The following is a 13,382-nucleotide window of genomic DNA, read 5'->3' on the forward strand; positions in this document are numbered from 1 at the left end:
ACGTCCTTTTCTAGCAACTAACGCATATATCAGGCGACCTCTCACATATTTCGACCTCTGCACATTTGATATTTAGAGACAAATTTAGAGATGCATTCTATGTCGAGTAATATCCGTTTTTGGTAGGCACCCATTGTAGGAGGCCGTTGCACCGCTTATGCCTTGGACAATAACCAGCTCCCATTCACCATAATATCCAGATCAAACGAAATGATGTACGAACCATTTGGAGTTTTCGAGATAATCGCGTTTGAAGTTGACCAATCAAATTTCGTACCTAACCGGACATCAAAAATTTAAAGTGAAAATTACTCGTAGAAAGCGGAAAACACTCTAATTCGCTTGGTTTTAGCACGAACTTTCCGATAATGTACAGCATTAAAAAATCGGAGAAAAAATGAGATCACACGCCCCATATAAAATCCGGTATTTCGGGGGTCCGAAAAAGGAGATACTTTTTTAGACCAGTGTCACTCCTCGAGTTCTCAACATTTTCGAGTGCTCAATAGCTAAAAGAAGCACAAAACACCGTTCTTTCGATATATGCGGTTAAATCGCGATTCGTACTTAGGTTCGTAAGCGTCATTTCGTTTGACGCGGTCTCATTTTATCCACGCCGCAGTTCCCCTAATTGCTGTGTTATAATATAATACAGTTGAAACCGGGCCAAACAAAATTATGCTTACAAACCTAGGCCTTAACCGCATTTGTCAATACGACCTATTAAATATGTTGTGGTTTCTATACAATTATGGTGTTGATTAAATAATCATTATGTTTAAATAATATTTCGCTGCGAAAATAATATTTGCCAAGCTGGCGAGACGCTCTATATCTAAGAGCAAGACTTTATGATTAAGCAGATAAACCGAAAACGTGCTAGGTTTCGTTACTTCCACTTAGACTTGACTACCTTGGAGTTCTGTGTTGCGCGCACTGTCCATTTATGGTAAGCGCGTTGTTGGTGCAGCCCTGAACGGTGGAAACAGGGCGACCGTCGTGTTTCTAGCCCATCTACTTACCAAATGCCTGACTGATGCAGCCCTCGACGTGGCAGAAGCCCGTGATGGGGAAGTGCACTCTTGCGAAGCCTTTCATTTGGGCTTTGCTGGAGCACCCGTCGGCCTTGCATCCGTCGCCCTTGTGCATGAAGAACAGGCCTGGGGACCGAGAAACCCAAGTGCATGATGGACGGATGCGGTCTTGGCGCAGCCCTTGGACTTGCAAAGTTGTTGCGGCGCGTGCGTACTGCCCATCCCGCCCCTGACAATGTGCTTCTCGCAACCCTCGGCCTTGCATCTTAGACCGCTAGGTGGGTGTAGCACAGCCCCCTGAGTCTTGAATTCTTGTTGCAGTCGTCGACGGAGCACTTGGGGCGCGTGTGTTGGTAGCAGTAGAAACTCAATTGTGCGGGTTCGTACAGCGCTCTTGCTTGCACCTCCGAACTTCACTCGGTTTGCCTTCAATCTGTATGAGTTGGAGAAGGTCGTCGCCAAGATTGTCTATCTCACTGGCGGCATCTGATGCCATGAAATTGGCATTTCTTCACGACTAACTGCCTGGGCACCACCAGCCACTTGAGCACTTCCAGAAGCTTGGGGACTACGACTTCCACCGACACCAAAAGCTTGAAGACATCCAGCACCGCCAAAATCTTGCACTCTTCCAGCACCGCCAAAATCTTGCACTCTTCCAGCACCACCAAAAGCTTGGACTCCCCCAGCACCAGAAAAGGCTTGAAGGCATCCAGCGCCAGAAAAGCCGTGAGCTACGCCACCGACACCAAAAGGTTGGACACCTCCAGCTTCAGAAAAGAACACGCTCTCATCGAATAGGTCAAAGAGCTCGTCCTGAATCCCAAAAAGCTGCTTCTCCAGAGGTGTCAGGTAATTGTCTTGAATCGTAGCAATCTTGAGCCGTTTGACGCGTTCTTCCTCCTCCAGCGGCTTGATCCGGACGCGTATTTCGTGCTCGTCCTTCTCCAGCTTATTGATCTTGACAGCCTTTTCGATGGCCTATTTTGTCTTGACCTTGTTGTACTCTTGGAGCTGCCCCGCCTCCAGTATCTCCTTGGATGGCGCGGGATATTCTTGAGCACTTGGTACCGGCGCCTTCTCTTTGAGCTCGAGCAGGCCGGCCGCTTGCACGCTTCCAGGATCGGAAGCAAGCTCCTCTTGTCCCGCAGGGAGCCATATTGTAGATGTCGTCGCCGGTCTGCATCATACCCATTCTCCAGATAGTTTTCAAAGCTCACGGTCTACATACATCAACCGTTAGCCCGATGGTCATAATATATATATATATATATATATATATATACACTAGCAAAATAAAAATTTGGACATATTACACTTGTTAAATTCAGGCGAGCGGACATACAGGATATCTTCTGGGTTGCTCTCGGTCTTGTAGGCCGCATCAGAGTAGCAGGCGGATCCTATTACACGCCGAACATCAGACCACGACTCTTATAGAGCCCCATACAAATACAAACATAAATAACACTCACCAAACCGAACAAGATCCATATCGAAGATCTCAATTTTGCATTATCATGATCTTAGCGCTGAACCGGAAGATGACCCCAGCTGCCAACACTTTCTTGGTGATGCCGGGGTACTCGCCCGTCACGGTGGCGTCCAGGTACACAACCACGTAGACCACGGTCTTGCGAGCCTCGATGAGGGCTTCCACGCTATCGTCGAGGCTAAACACGAATACAGACACAAGACACACAAACTTGGTACTCTATCTAGACAATACGCAAAGTGGCATATCCCATTAGCAAGCACGTAGTAAAAACACATAAAATACACAACCAGCACACAACGAACCGTTTTGAGCATGATCCGGTCGGCTAATGCCACCCGGTTCCGGTCCGGTATGTGCGTTTTCAGCCACTTGAGCAGCCGGATGTCCTTGTCGAACGGGAGGTCATGGGGGGGGGGGGCGGAGATGCTCAGGCCAGCGACTGAAGTGCGTGTAGTCACCACAGATTGCCTGTGTAGTCGTCGCATATTGCCTCCACTATATCTCGCTCCACGTCGAACTCGACAGCAGCTCCGTCGATGTCATAGTGGAGCTCCCCGTCGATGGGGCTCTCCTTCTGGTTGGCCGGGTCGTCCAGCTACAGCATTATCTATATATCGACACAATAATGAGTTAACTCAAAACACACAAACATACATGTAAGCTCCACGCAAATTAACACACCGCACCTGAAATTCCAGCAACAGGGCGGACTGCCACCCGTCGATGATGCGCGGGGCGTTGCCGGTGCCCATGTCGACGGCGATGGGCCTCTCTGGAGCCCGGGGTCCTTGGGCTGCTGCGCGTAGTGGATGGAAGGGGAGCTCTTGGAGCTCGCGAGGCAGCTCCATAGAGCCTAAGGCTCCCACATCAAGCGCATACGCCGCTGCGACGGCCTTGTTGGTGTCCGACATGTTGCGGAACTTGCAAATGTGCTTGGGCCACCGCTGAGTGCGGAACGGAGTGATGGTCGAAGTGTTGAAGTCTAAGTTGAAGTTGATGACAAATGAAATCCCTCGACTTAGTGTCATCCTCGCAATAATGCCTACGAACCCGTTTGTGTGCCATTGAGACTTGGCTCTCGACAACTATGCTGGTGGGGCGCTCGTTCGTACGAAGGCCCGACACGTAGCTAGCATACTTGGCAGAACAGGGGTGTAGTACCGACTTTATTTAGTTATAATGGGGGGTGGTACATTTTTGGGTGAGTGCTTCCTGCAGCAGACGGCCCAAGTCAACAACTCAGGCACTCCAGTAAATTACTATCAACTTTTCACTTACCTACATATATTACGAAATTTATTTCTGCCTACGGATCAAAGTCATTGTCTGGATCGATGATGCCAACTTCCGTATCCAGAAGTCCTGCAGCCTGGAGCAATGCAAACACGTCTTCCCCCTCGTCGTCCTCTAGTAGAGAAGGCAGCTCACACTGCTGACCAATCGTGGGCTTGTCAATAATCCCTGCTTCACGGAACCCGTTGCAAATGGTAGGCGTTGTCATGTCATTCTACGTCTCGCTCATCCACCGAGCCATCAATACACGATCTGGGGCTCTCATATTGAACGGCTGACCAGGTACCCGGCGGCAAAGTTGCTCACGAATAGACTTGATCCCTATTCTACGTAGCCTATCCTTCAGCGGCTTCATCCACGCGATGTCCGCCGGCTGACAAGCGGACGTGCAGTTTGGCGGCACCTTCTCCAAAACCACATTTATGCTTTTTGCATATGAGGCGACTTCAGCGGTCCAATGTCCGCTGAAGTCGTCCCATAAAAGCAAAATTCATCGCGATTGCCGCGATTACCGAAATAGTGCCGCAAAAATACCATAGCCAGCTCCGAATTGAACCAGCCCTTGGCGTTGCAATGAATCGACATTCCGGTTGAGGTTTGTACGGGCTCCATCTCTTGCCACATTCCAACACTGAATCCGTTGCGCTCGCACTTATTTTCCAGCGCCATCGCAGGCAGTGTGGACGGGCTGCACTTGTAGACAAGCATCGGTGGGTACTTAGTGTCGTTCGAGTCTGCCAGCAACATGGCGGTCAACCGCTGCTTCTCCTTGCCACCACCACGCACCCAAACAGTTTTTTTGCCGCGCTTGTGAAGGGTCTTTTTGGGCAGGTACTCATAAAATACTGCTGTTTGATCAGCATTATAGACCTTCGAGACCCCCAACTCGGCCATTTTGCTCTTGATTCTGACTGCAAAGTCGGCTGCAATTTTTTTGCGTCGTCAGGCGCGACTTGACCTTGGCGAGTTCGGCACCTCAACGACAGGCGATGCCGCTTGCGAAACAGTTTTTGCCATGATGGACTAGCCGCAAATTTGTCCACGTGATATTCTTTTGCAATTTCCAAAGCTTGGAGCTGAAGCATGACACTTGTGACGGGAACACCTTCATTTCTTAGCTCATTTACCCATCTAGTACACGCAATAAAAAATAAAAATAATTTTAGCATAAACCAAAGAAATAATGAATGTGATGAAAGCAGCACACTTACTCTACCAGTTCTAACTCCGCTGCCATAGGTAGCGATGTTGCGACGCCAGATGATCGATTCTTCTTCTTAACGGCAGTCGTAGCCGTCTTACAGCCTTCTTCGATGATGGCGCGGTTCTGTTTCCACTGGTACACCTGGTTCTCCGACGTCTTCTGCTTGGCGACGTGGCTGAAGAAGCGCTGGAGCGTTGACTTGATGCCATGCGTCTCGTACCATTTGATCACCTCCAGCTTCTCGCTGTTGCTGACGGCGGAGCGGCTAGTGTAGTAGTAAAGCAAAGTGGATGTTGTGAACGAAGTACAAAAGTAAATTTCCGGCGTGCAGTTTGAATGACCAAGATAAGTTGTGTATAGTGCTACGACTTTATCTGCATAATTGACCATTGTTCTTCTTAGCTTAGGCATGTTTCGCTAGCTTTCGTGATACTTCTTAAGCCAAGTCCGTCTCGCGAACTTCGTCGACACCGGCGAGCTCCACTTCGGCAGGATCCACCGCTTTGCTGCTTAGCACTGACTTGGCCTCCGGGTCTTCCCCTCCGTGAGCTTGCTGGCGCTTACGCAAGTTATCCAGCGTCGTGGCCGACGGCGCGTACAAGTAGCACAGCGTGTACACGTAGACGTTGAAAATGGTTTGGAGCGAGGTCCACGCGCCTCCGCTGGACGGGGTCGGAGAGAACGCTCCGTTGGCCAGACCCGAGAACGAGGCGATGATCATCAACAGACTCAGCCCCACCAAGTACCGGTAGCGCATACGGCGAGCTCGGATCTCCTTGACGCTCATAACGATCAAGATGCAGTACCACACGATAAACGCAGCGCTGAGAAGCCCACACAACACCTTAAGCAGAGCGAAGTTGCTGTTCTCGGCCAGGGGGTCCCACGTGACGTCGTTGTTGCGGTTGTACTTGATGTAGCCGTAGTAAATGGTCATGATGAGCCAGAAGAAGGCCACGAAGAGGAGCTTCGGCGCGAAGAAGCGAGTATTGGACACACCGTTCTCCTTGCCTTGCAGGCGCAGGTTGTCGATCGAGACCAGCCAGAAGAGCAGCAGCATCTGGAAGAAGGTCACCTGGAAGCCCACGCTGAGGATGCGAGCCGCGTTGCTGCCGTACCTCGCCTCGGCCGCGTAGAACGGGTCGTTGAACAGAATCAGCGACAGAACCAGCGCCATGACGAAGCCCTGCTCGACGTTCTGCTCGCGTGACGACAGCTTGTTGACGCTGAAGATGTACCAGCCAGCGAAGATCGCCGAGAGGAAGAGGAAGAAGAGCTTCATGCCGATGAGCCAGTTGGTGAACGCCTCCGTGCCCCAAGTCTTGCGGAACTGGACGTTTGAGCCGTTCAGGGCCAAGTTCTCGGTGGAGTTCAACAGCACGTCCACCTGGTAGTCGTTGAAGTCGATGTCTCCGAAGCGCAGGAAGTAGGCGGCATCGCAGTACGCCTCGCCCTCCTCACACTCGACCGTGACGGTCTTCTGGACGACGTTGGTGATGATGTCGGCGTACGTCTGGTTGCCGCTGGTCTCGTTGAGGTAGAAGCCCTTGACGTGTGGAGTCATGGTGACGTCGAAAGACCGCGCGGTCTTCTGCAGGTTCGGGAACGCGGCCTCCAGGTAGAAGTAGCGGTTGAGCTGCGTGAACCCGTTGAGGCCGAACGTGTAGTGGACCACGTGCAGACTCTGCTCGGTGCTCGCGAACGGCCGGTTCGTGCGGTTCGTGCACGCGTCGAACATGCAGCTCAGCACCGACCGCTGCTCATTAGTAGACAGACTCAGGACCTCGTCGATAGCGGACACTGTTCCATTCGCGTCCGTGTCCTCGACGGTCGTCGTGCTGTTAGTGGAGTTGAGGCATTCGTTGTACAAGCTGATGGAGAAGTCGGACGTGCAGCGCGTGGGGATGCTGGTCCAGTCGGAATTGGCCACCGCTGGCGAACCGCTGAAGCCGATGAGCACGAAGAGAGCGAGGAACGTGACTGCGATGCCCGACACGAGCAGCAGCTTCAGCATGGAAATGACCTCGATCCGCATGAAGCTGCCGTCCTCGCCCCGCTCCGCAGGTTTCGACTTCATTGTTTCTTTGGTTACTTCGCCTTGTTGGGCGATAGAAAACTTCGAGTCGTTGGAAAAGCGAAAATGGCGTCGAGACTGCACGCCTGCGATGGTGATCAACTAAATAAAAATATTTGTCCGTTTTTCTCCTTCCTCACTTGTTGAAACCCCTGCGCCGATGCCCTTCAGGCAACAGTCCCAGTACCGCTACTTGAAGTCTAAGTCTAGTTGGTCGATGCATTGCGCTAACAGCCTGAAACGAATACGTGTTGCGGAAGCCTAGATATTCATGATGCTGCTCACTCAGGCACGAACAAGCGTCTTGGCCTAGACCATCGCAGTGCTCACAGCCACTGCTGCCGCCCAACTTGCGTTCGGAGCTTCTGGAGGATCTGGAGGCGCCTCAAGTGGAGCTACTCAACCGCTTCGGCTGAAAGTCCGTCCTCGCTTCTCGTCATGATGTCCAGCTCCAGTTGGATTCCCTGCGCCACCACTTTCTTGAGTTCGACTTCGTCTGCCATGGATGGTTTTGCTCGTTGTTGAGAACCGTCAACGTCCCGTCGTGGCTTCACCCGCCGATCTTCAGCTCCTTCTGCGTCCTCACGTCTCGATTTTGCTCGCGACTGTCGAGCACTCACTTTCTCGACTGAAACCGCGTGCTGTATGATCCGAGGGCTCAAAACGTTCTGCCACTTCTCGTGGTTCACGAGCTCCCAGGCCGAATCCCAGTCCCCGAACCTCTTGTTCTTGGCACGGACCGCAGCCTTCGCACACTTGAAAGCCTCTTTCCGACGCGACAACGCGTACCGGAGGTTGATTTGGCACTTGCTCCACTTCTCCATGAACAGCGTTAGGAACTCGACCAAGTGTGGGTGCATCTCCTCCCACTGCACCCGAAGCCCCTCAGCCGTCTTAAGCCGTCCAGTCAATGGCAAGTTGTCGGCGTAGTCGGATTGAATCTTGGTCCAGAATTCTTGCGAGTCTTGTGCCTCATGAGTCAAAGCCGCGGCGATCCATGCACTGGTGAGAGCCAACCGCTCCTCGGGATTGAAGTGTGCTGCAGCAGTCGTGGAGGTCGTAGTAAGAGTCGAGGAATTGGGGTCCACTTGGTTCGAGTATGGGGACAACTCGCAGCTGAAAGCCTCGTGTGGAGTTTGAGTTCCGCGCACCAATCCTCAACCTCCGTCTTCATCGTCTTTGACGTGTTGCCTCCGTGCCGTAAGTTTTGAAGTGAATGGCAGCAGGAGGCGAAAGGGAAGAAGGTGATTTCTTTTTAGTGGGACGAAGTAACGTGGGTGACGTGTTTAGCGTTGAGCTCAGGTCCGGCGATTTCGCCATGAAGTGGTTGAATGCCAGCCGCGAGTTTGAAAACAAAAACGAAAAAAAATCACGTGCCAAGGTTCCTGGCAGTTCCAATCAAGAAGTTTATATAACGTAAGAGCGCGCAAAGTACAATAGTGACAGCTTATCTAGTGATATAGTACATGCATTGTGGCTTTCATCCGTTTTGGCAAATCGGGTGGTCCAAGATCCGATATATCGGGCCCGATTTGCTGGAGGGCTCACATTTAGTAGGAAGGGTTGAGGGAAGCAAACTATATCTGACCCGATTTGCGTCGAGTTGCGAAGTAGGGGCCAGAAATGCCGCTTTTCGCCGGCAAAAGGGACCGCCGCGAAAGCATGTCTGGGGCCTCTCAGATCGGCGGGGCACGAAGTTGCAGCGGCCGTAGATGATCACACAGGTAATTTAGCTGGCCATAGTGCTATGAAGTGGCTATATACAGTGCACTATTGTCCCCAACGTATTGCAGTTCTAATGCGTCATGAGAGGTGGGGAGGTATGGCCAACTTGAAATGCCTTCCCTCTGAGCCTTATGCTACTAACCGATCATGTAGAAGCTCCATTTTATATAAATCGGACTCCGAGATAACACGTCAAATCGGGCGGCAAAATTGTTGAAAACCACAATAACCGCGGGCGATATCTCCCGTGAGTCACGGGAGATATCGCCCGCGGTATTACCGGCCGTGAGTGATTTTGTTCCCCGAGTGAATTGTCTGTACACCTCGATAACGATTCGTTGGACGCGGCAGTCCTCGCTGAGAGTTGTTGCTGCTCCAGACTGGGAACACCTGGTTTCGGTCTGTACACCTTCACCTAGCTAGCCCTAATTGCCGTTTTGCATCCGACCAGCGTATAGCGTATATGGCTGGCCGATAAGAATAGTTTCGAAACGGAGCGCGAGGGGCGCAAGGAGCGCAAGGAGCGCAGCGGAGCAAATGGGGCGGATTGCAGGAGACCGGGCTGCATCATCGGGCGGCGTCGGCAAGGATTGAATGTGGCGCTCCGGAGAAAGTTTGCGATAGCAGCGGAGAACGCTCCAGCTCTACCGCCCGCGACTTGTCGTGAGCGGCTGGGCATCTAATTGCGTCGGAGTGTGATCGCGACGTGGCCTCCGGAAGAGGGCTGTCAAGGTACGCCGACGTGGTCGCTTTACTGATTGGGAGATTGAGGGAGTCCTGGCTAAACGTTTGTGTCTTGTGCCAGACGGCTGAAGTGTATAGCTACGACCCGGCCCAAATACGAGCTTGGCGGCGAGTGCTCCAGGCACACCCAGAACAGTCCACAGGACCTGCAGCTTGAGCAACAAGGTCTTACAACAAGAGAAACAAATGGATCAACGCCGTTTATTAGAGTGTCAGTCCTCTCGACCAACCAAGTCGTATGAAAGCATCGGTCTAGCTGTCTTTGAAGTAGTCCGCGTAATGTACGATAATCTTCAAGTTGTTGTTGTGGTATCCTACAGTTGTCCACGTGAAAAATAGTGGCCACATTCTCCGGTTTCAACTCGTCCTTGTACTTCCATTTCCTAAACAGCATGGTCAGTACTTTACTGAAAGGAAGCTCAACACCGGAGTGGGCAACATCCTGGAGAACCCGACGTTTAAAACTTACAGAAGTACATTGCCGTGTACAACAAGAAGTTCCCAGACAGTGGCGTGACTATGGTTGGGTCGCTCACGGCGCGCTACGGAGACGAAGCCGTTGCGCGCGCACTCGAAGCTGCGGCTAAATGAACAGGCGAAGCACCCTCTGGCTGGCTATACTATCGAGGCCTGGCGGAGCTACCTGGACGTGTTCAATAAGCGGCTGCTGCTGCGTCAAGCAAGTAAAATTGACGAGCTCTCGGTATTCAGAGAGGCCTACGGGGATCGCGGGTTGGCAACAACGCTTCTGAGGGCAAACGGTAGCAGAGAAGCGCGGAGTAGAGCCAACGTTTTGCAGCGGGCGCAGTTTAAGGACTGGTCAGAGAAACGTGTGCGCCCCGAGGACGTTCTCACGAAACTTTACAAGGTGGACCGGATTACTAGCGACGACAACATGGTTGTGGACGCGTATATAAAGTGGCTTGCAAACGAAGCCAAGAAGTAGGACAACGAGTACTGGTCAACCGAGCACCGCTCTGTCGACGCGTCAACTTTGAAGCATTTATCAGAGTATACGGCGACTAGAGATCTATCGAGACGAAAACTAGTGGAGTGCCACTTCGCAAAGCTCAAGTCTAATGAGGTGTCCTTCGTACTTTCAGCACTATAAGGTGATCGTGTACTTCAATAGAAGCGTTATCGATAGCTTGCGACGGCTTTTGTAGAATGTGATACATGCATTACAGTAGCAGTGAATACTGATCGACGAAGAATGCGGATGAAGGGATGAGGCTAGACGCTTCGAAAATACGCGCTGGAATACGTGGATACATACTGACCTACTACTTCGTATACCTCACGAGACTTTCGTAGCCCGAGTGCTGTCGTTCCCGGCACCAGCTACGAGTGTCCCTGTTGTCCGGCTTGCAGTCGGACTTTACGCAAAATCCGGGAGCGTTGCAAACGAAGATACTCGACCGCCTCGGCTGAAAGTCCGTCCTCGTTGTAGGTCATGATTTCCACCTCGAGTTGGCGCTCCATCACTTCCAGTCTCTTCTCTTCGGCGGCTTCATTCAGTCGAGATAGACTGGCGTCAGTCGAATCAGCCTCTGTGTCACTTCGACGCTGCCTCACCCGTCGAGGTGGCGGGTCATTCGCGGCGGCTCCAGCTTCTTCATCTTTTGGTTCTTCACGCGACAAAGCACTCAGCTTGTTCGGCGTAGCAGCACCCACTTCTTCGGAGAGATCTTCGTCTGGTACCAGCAATGGCTTGACGAGCGTGCCCCATTTTGCGTGGTTCACGAGAAGTCTTACCGTAACTTCGTGCGAAAATGGGCGCCCATGTTCCTCTTGGAACGCGTTGCGCGCAGACGAAAAGGCTTCTTCCTGAGATGCTTCTGCTTCTTGACTGCTCAAACAGGAGCCCACCCACTGGTCGCAAAACAGCGTGAGAAACTCAACCAGACTCGGCAGAATTGAGAGCCACTGCGCGTGGAGTTCATAGACGGATCGTGCCCGCTCCTCTGTTCCGGCACCGGAGTATTCATCTCGAACCCATTCCCAGAACGAGCGACCGATTTCATCATTTAAATCTTTGGCAATCTCTCGGGTCAGCTGAACATCATCATAGCCTGTAGACTCTTCGACGACCTTGATCCATGCGCGACTCAAGCATTCCTGTTCAGCAGGAGTGAAGTCCGCTTCGGAAGACGTCCTCGCGGTCGTGCTGACACTGTGAGTAGAGCTTCGGGTCTTGCGCTTCTTCCCACACATAGCGTCGGCTTGCTTGGTTTTGTCGGAATTTGCCAACTAGTGCCAACTTCTCGGCTCGTCCTTTTCTTTCAAGAGATTTCTTGGTTTAATCGTTGGCAAGGGGTGAGTTTTGCAGTGCACCTGCACCATGCAGCTTCTGCAAATGCCGCATTCGTCTTCTGACCGTCAGTGGGACATTGCACCCACGAGCTGCTTTACACTCGAAACTAGACTTTTGAAAAGGTCGATGTGTACACGGAGCGCCAGATCCGAAGTGGCAACCAAGAAACAACTGGAAAAGCCCACCGTATCGTATCGCTCGAGCTGGTATGGGTTGTGATCCGAGTCTTCTGCATTGACGAGTTGATCACGAGAAGTGTGTTTGCATGGGGCAACCAAGGCAATTGTGCAGATCGAGTTCAAGTTTTTTTTCTCGTGGGGATGATATTCACTGTCAGGATCAAATTGAGATAATGGCAACAGAGGCCACTAGCAGCGACGCAAAATGCTTGGAGCTCGCTCGAGAGGAAGCTCTCACACCACCAGTGATCCTGGCGGCAGCTGGAACTGACCAGCGCAAGGAAATCGCAGCTATCGCGTCAGGAGCCGAAAAGTTACAATACAGGAATGGTCACGAATTAATTAATTTACTTACTTACTCCCGCGTGTCTTTTGGAGAATCTGCTGTCTCCGCACGTGCAAGTACTCAACCGCTTCTGGGCTCAAGCCAGCTTCACTCTGTGTCATCACCTGCAGGTCTGAATGATTCGTGATCCATTCCAGCCATTGCGCCGACAAAGCCGCTTGCAGCTATCGCGATCAGCGACTTAATCGAAGGCGGGGAGCTGGGGTCGAGAGCTTGTCGACACGTTGCTGACGCTGCTTCAGCTGAGGCGGTGCCACACTCGTCACTCACGGGGGAAACGGTATTCGGCTCTTCAGAACTCTCACATGTAGTTTCGTCGCATTGATCCGTCTGTCCCAGAGAAGAAGTCCCCGATGAAACTCCAGGAGCGCTTGACCCGAGAATCAATGGCCTTAGAACGCTTTCCCAGTCAGTGTGACGCTCCAAAACCTCCTAGGCTGCACGGTGCTGGAACCAGTGCTCGTGCTGAGTCCAAAACGCCTCTTGTGCGCGTAGAATTACCACTTCGCGATCGGCTCGGCGGACGTCAGCCTTCTTCGCTAGCTCTGCCTCATAGAGTAAGTGAAATGCAGCGATGCACTCTTTGATTCTCAGCCACTCGTCCTTGAGTACGCCATCGATGTCGCCGCGGCAGTCAGGCTTGGCCACCAGATCGAAGTAGACACTCGACACCAAGAACCAGAACCACTTGTTCGACTCCTCCAACCTCGGCGACATGTCTGCACAACTGCAGGAGACGTCGGCCCACGCCAGCGCCAGATGAACGGCTTCCACACGTTGCTCAGTTTCCTCGTCTTGATTTGGACTTTCAGTCGCTAATTCTTTGCGTTCTCTCCACTTTGAACAACTCCCGAGGGCTGCTGATCTGCGGTTGGCGTCTCGTTTCCAGAGCCACCCTGAGCATCCTGCCCTCTAACAGCTCTCGCTGTTTGAATCACTCTACTTCGTTTCACCGGTTTCTTCCCGATGCC

General features: G+C 52.1%; 6 protein-coding genes across 6 annotated transcripts; 1 reads left to right on the forward strand and 5 right to left on the reverse strand.

Moving 5' to 3' along the window:
- Positions 1–1,094: 1,094 nt before the first annotated feature.
- PHYSODRAFT_305339 (hypothetical protein) lies at positions 1,095–3,560 on the reverse strand (the record flags this gene model as incomplete). The annotated part of the gene is made up of 7 exons (XM_009536597.1): positions 1,095–1,460; positions 1,512–2,015; positions 2,106–2,214; positions 2,380–2,465; positions 2,584–2,707; positions 2,991–3,127; positions 3,219–3,560. 7 exons carry the CDS (start codon positions 3,558–3,560, stop codon positions 1,095–1,097), a joined length of 1,668 nt encoding a protein of 555 aa, XP_009534892.1.
- A 1,242-nt stretch (positions 3,561–4,802) lies between these two features.
- PHYSODRAFT_379075 (hypothetical protein) lies at positions 4,803–5,293 on the reverse strand (the record flags this gene model as incomplete). Its single annotated transcript, XM_009536598.1, has 2 exons — positions 4,803–4,956; positions 5,037–5,293. Coding segments are annotated over 2 exons (411 nt in total), but the record flags the coding sequence as incomplete, so codon positions are not given.
- Positions 5,294–5,465: 172 nt separating this feature from the next.
- On the reverse strand, positions 5,466–7,106 carry PHYSODRAFT_522349 (hypothetical protein; the record flags this gene model as incomplete). The annotated part of the gene is made up of 2 exons (XM_009536599.1): positions 5,466–5,535; positions 5,620–7,106. 2 exons carry the CDS (start codon positions 7,104–7,106, stop codon positions 5,466–5,468), a joined length of 1,557 nt encoding a protein of 518 aa, XP_009534894.1.
- A 392-nt stretch (positions 7,107–7,498) lies between these two features.
- Positions 7,499–8,277, reverse strand: PHYSODRAFT_338737 (hypothetical protein; the record flags this gene model as incomplete). The annotated part of the gene is made up of 2 exons (XM_009536600.1): positions 7,499–8,219; positions 8,255–8,277. 2 exons carry the CDS (start codon positions 8,275–8,277, stop codon positions 7,499–7,501), a joined length of 744 nt encoding a protein of 247 aa, XP_009534895.1.
- A 1,687-nt stretch (positions 8,278–9,964) lies between these two features.
- On the forward strand, positions 9,965–10,518 carry PHYSODRAFT_305342 (hypothetical protein; the record flags this gene model as incomplete). The annotated part of the gene is made up of 2 exons (XM_009536601.1): positions 9,965–9,967; positions 10,168–10,518. The coding sequence occupies 2 exons, from the start codon at positions 9,965–9,967 to the stop codon at positions 10,516–10,518; spliced, it is 354 nt and encodes a 117-aa protein (XP_009534896.1).
- A 395-nt stretch (positions 10,519–10,913) lies between these two features.
- Positions 10,914–11,786, reverse strand: PHYSODRAFT_305343 (hypothetical protein; the record flags this gene model as incomplete). Its single annotated transcript, XM_009536602.1, has 1 exon — positions 10,914–11,786. One exon carries the CDS (start codon positions 11,784–11,786, stop codon positions 10,914–10,916), a length of 873 nt encoding a protein of 290 aa, XP_009534897.1.
- Between the last annotated feature and the right edge of the window lie 1,596 nt (positions 11,787–13,382).

This window comes from Phytophthora sojae, assembly GCF_000149755.1.
Source record: "Phytophthora sojae unplaced genomic scaffold PHYSOscaffold_9, whole genome shotgun sequence".
Classification (NCBI taxonomy): Eukaryota; Oomycota; class Peronosporomycetes; order Peronosporales; family Peronosporaceae; genus Phytophthora; species Phytophthora sojae.